This window comes from Empidonax traillii, unplaced genomic scaffold (assembly GCF_003031625.1).
Source record: "Empidonax traillii isolate 1590-97213 ecotype Southwest subspecies unplaced genomic scaffold, ASM303162v1 scaffold1730:size102414, whole genome shotgun sequence".
In the NCBI taxonomy this organism is placed as follows: domain Eukaryota; kingdom Metazoa; phylum Chordata; class Aves; order Passeriformes; family Tyrannidae; genus Empidonax; species Empidonax traillii.
In genome coordinates this window covers 59738-63182 of record NW_020956923.1, presented here as the reverse complement: position 1 = coordinate 63182, position 3445 = coordinate 59738, and the positions used below count along the sequence as shown (strand labels likewise).

Here is a 3445-nt window from a genome sequence, read left to right as displayed (position 1 = left end):
CCCTAACGACCTCCAGCAACAACAGGATCAGATGAAGCCCGGGAAAGCCAAGATTTACAGGAAAACCAGGGCAGAAGTGTCCCAGATACTGCTCATGTGAGAAGGAGCCAAACACTTGAAGGGCAAAATTCCAGAGGATCTGACCCATTCCAGCTGATGTGAACCCAGGGATGGCACTGACAGCCAGCCTTGCTGCCAGGTTCCCCTGGCACTGCACCAAGGCTCTGCCTCCCACTGCAGAAACGGTGACAAGTATTTTCCAGCCAGGGCTGCAGACTCAGGACCACGTGCTCCCAGCAGGAATGTGGGAGCAGGGCTGTTTTTTGCCCTGCATGGCAGGAAAGGGGCAAGATCGAACCAGCCCAGCTTGAAAATCTGTCTTCTCCAAGCAAAGTATTCAGGGCAATGAATTCCAGCTCGGGAATCTTTTGGCTATCTAAATATCAGACAGTAAGAGCAAGCATTCCCTGTGGAATTCTTCCACCTGCTATGCAGATTCCAGAGGAAAGGGCTGCGCTGGAGCTTTTCATTTCCACCCAAGTCAAAACATCTTCAGGCAGCAACTGGCCTTAAACTTCTCCTCTTTGCAAACCCACCTCATTAAATCCAAAGCCGTTCCACAAAGGAATGCATTTCACAACCAGCCTCCCTTCCTGCTTTCCCACAGCTCAGCATCCCAGTGTGACCCAGGAACCAGGAGGTTTTTTACAAGGAAAGTCACCCCGACAGGGAAGTTCTAATGCTGATTTGTACCTGTAGGAGAAGCAGCCACCACATAAAACCACTGGCTGCCCTTTTCCTCAATCAATCCCTGGGCTTAGTCAAAGGGCCAAAAAAAAGATTCCTGAAGCTATTCCTAGAAGTCCTAAGTACTCTTCCAGTTACAGCCTGTCTTATTTCCACAGCAGCACCCAAACAGCCCCTACAACTCCTTCCCATCCCGCCTCTGCCCCCTCAGTCTGGCTGCTGCAATCTCTCCCTGGATTTGCCCACACAGCCCAGCACTGGAGGGCAGCAAGATGAGGGATAGGAGAGAAACTGGAACAACTGGGGCTGCTGGGAGGCAGTCCTGGCTGAGCTGGGTGATTACACCCTCTGAGCACGAGCTCTGACTTCACTGCTCCATTCACTGAGCTCTGTCCTACACACAGGTGGGAGAGCAGAGTTTTCCAGGGGTTACACATCCACTGTCAGCACCAAACAGTGTTCCAGGCTGGAAGGTCCTTCTTACCTTCCCTGCAGGACCTGCGGAAGGTCAGGGTGGAGTCCATCTCGTTTTTAATCTTGATCAGAGCATCAAGCACCATGGGCCCACACCTAAACCAGAAAACAGGATCAGTTCACCTGGATAATCCCCCCAAACTCAGGATTTGGAGGAACTACAATTAATGCACGTTTTTTTTTGCAATCACAGGCAATACAACAGAGATTTCTTGATGAGGGTGGGAGTCAAACCCTTCCTTCTGCCGATGCCCTGAAGGCTCAGACAGCACAACTCAATCCCTTGTAGGGGTGAGTGCTTTGTACTGGTTCTCTCTGCTTTTGGGTCAGGCTTTAACAAGTCAGTCTGTCCCCATTAGTCACAGGAGACACACAACACCAAACAGTCGTGGATAACTTATGTAATTTTCTCTACAGCAGACAGGGCAACACCCAGAAATTATCCACAAAAATCCGAGTCCTCTGTCACGGGGTTTTTAAGGAGGGGCTGGGGAAGTTGTGTGTGGAACTCCTGGAAAGGGCTCGGGGTGAATTCCTGGGGCAGGAGCAGAGCACCAGCTGGAGCTCAGGGAAATGCAGGACGTGTCCATGAGAAGGTTTCTGCACCACAGGGAATCTGAACCCCTTCCCAGAATCCCAGAAAAGCAGGAGCTGTCTTGGGGATACCCCACCAAAGTGTGCAGGTGGTTCCTTCCTATGCCAGGGCCTCCCCACCCTCTCAGCCAGGAACTCCTTCCCAATATCCCACCTAAATCTCTCCCCTTTAGTTCAAAGCCACATTCCCTCATGGGACCACCTGCCCATGTAAAAAAATTGCTCTCCCTCTTTTTTAGAAGCCCCCAAACTTTCCACATAAATGAAGTTTATTGAAGTCTTCAACATAACTGAGGGACACAGATAGAACCTCACAAAAGTCCCAGAACAAAGTGACCATTCCCTGCTGGGACAGTGGCACTCAGGGCACAGTTTATTTGTCACAGACAGGAGAGGGAGTGACAAACAACCCCACAAAACCACAGTAAAATCTGTTATATAACTGATTATAGTATCAGGGAATTTTTATTAATTATATTAAAAATATGTTTTTTTAAAAAGTTATATTATATAATTATATAGAAATATATAATTATACATAAATACATAATATGTTCTATAATTTTATAGAAATATAAAACACATATAATTTTAGAGAAATCTATTCTATATTATAAAATTTTATAGAAATATATCTTCATACATTAAAATACATAGAAACGCAAACACATTAATTATATATTACCAATAAATTCTTTGCAATAACAAAATTATTGTCCCTTAATCACCGAAATTTATTCTCTTATCAGGAAATACCATCAGTGTCCCCCGTGCTGAAGACAAGGCGCTCTGGAATAACGGAGCAGCACTTTCCAAGCTTCTACCATTCCCTGGAGCTCAGCGAGCTACTGACACCTTTAGCACCTGGGAAAAGCTCTTCCCGCAGGGAATACTCACTTGTTGAGGTCCACCTCGTAGGTCTGCATGCGGGGTTTGTCCCCGGCCTTGTCGGGGTCCCATCTGTAGATGGCGAATTTCTTGAGCCGCGGCGCGGCCGCCGCCGCCGTCTGGGCCCCCCGGCACTCCTGGATCCACGGGGAAAACTGCCCTCAGCTCCCTGCACGGGGAGCAGGGGGACAGCAGGCAGCACTGCTTTGTGTTTGGGGGTTTGGAAAGGGTTGGGAACATCCTGACAGGGATTTGGGGGAGTGGTGTAACCTGGTGATGCAACCCCCCCCATTCTGCCCCGGGGCTCCCTCCTGCACGCGGCACTGAAATAATCCTGGAATTAGGCGGCTCCCACAGGTGTTCCTGCAGGCACCGTGGCCTTCAAGCCCTGGAGGCTCTCCCTGCCCCCACATCATTACCTCCAGCAGTTCCTAAATACTCCCCACGCAGCTCCAGGCCATCGAACCACCTCCTCCCGCTACTCCCCCAGGCAGCTTCTTCCTCCTCCAGGCCACCTTCCCATCTCACCTCTCCCTAAATCACCCCACATCCCTATTCCTCCTGTTCCCACGCCTTTTCCCAACTCCCTTCTGGTGCATTTCCCCCCCCCTCCCAATTTCCTATCAACCTTTATCTCTCCCTAAACCATTCCCAGACCCCTTCCTGCTTCTCTTTGCCCCTGGACCCTCCTCAGCATCCCCCTCACTGATCCTCTTTCCCCTCGGCTCAGCCCCCTTTTCCC

General features: G+C 49.8%; 1 protein-coding gene across 1 annotated transcript in view; it reads right to left on the bottom strand.

Annotated features, from left to right (window-relative positions):
- The window catches only part of LOC114070887 (succinate dehydrogenase [ubiquinone] iron-sulfur subunit, mitochondrial-like), a 5690-nt gene extending 2511 nt beyond the window's left edge, over window positions 1–3179 (bottom strand). Inside the window, exons 1-3 of the mRNA XM_027908503.1 lie at window positions 3150–3179; window positions 2713–2840; window positions 1232–1317 (exon numbers count right to left, since the gene is read on the bottom strand). Of these exons, the coding sequence (XP_027764304.1) occupies window positions 1232–1317; window positions 2713–2840; window positions 3150–3164 (229 nt within the window). The 5' untranslated portion in view covers window positions 3165–3179. The remainder of the gene's footprint in view (window positions 1–1231; window positions 1318–2712; window positions 2841–3149) is intronic.
- Window positions 3180–3445: the final 266 nt, after the last annotated feature.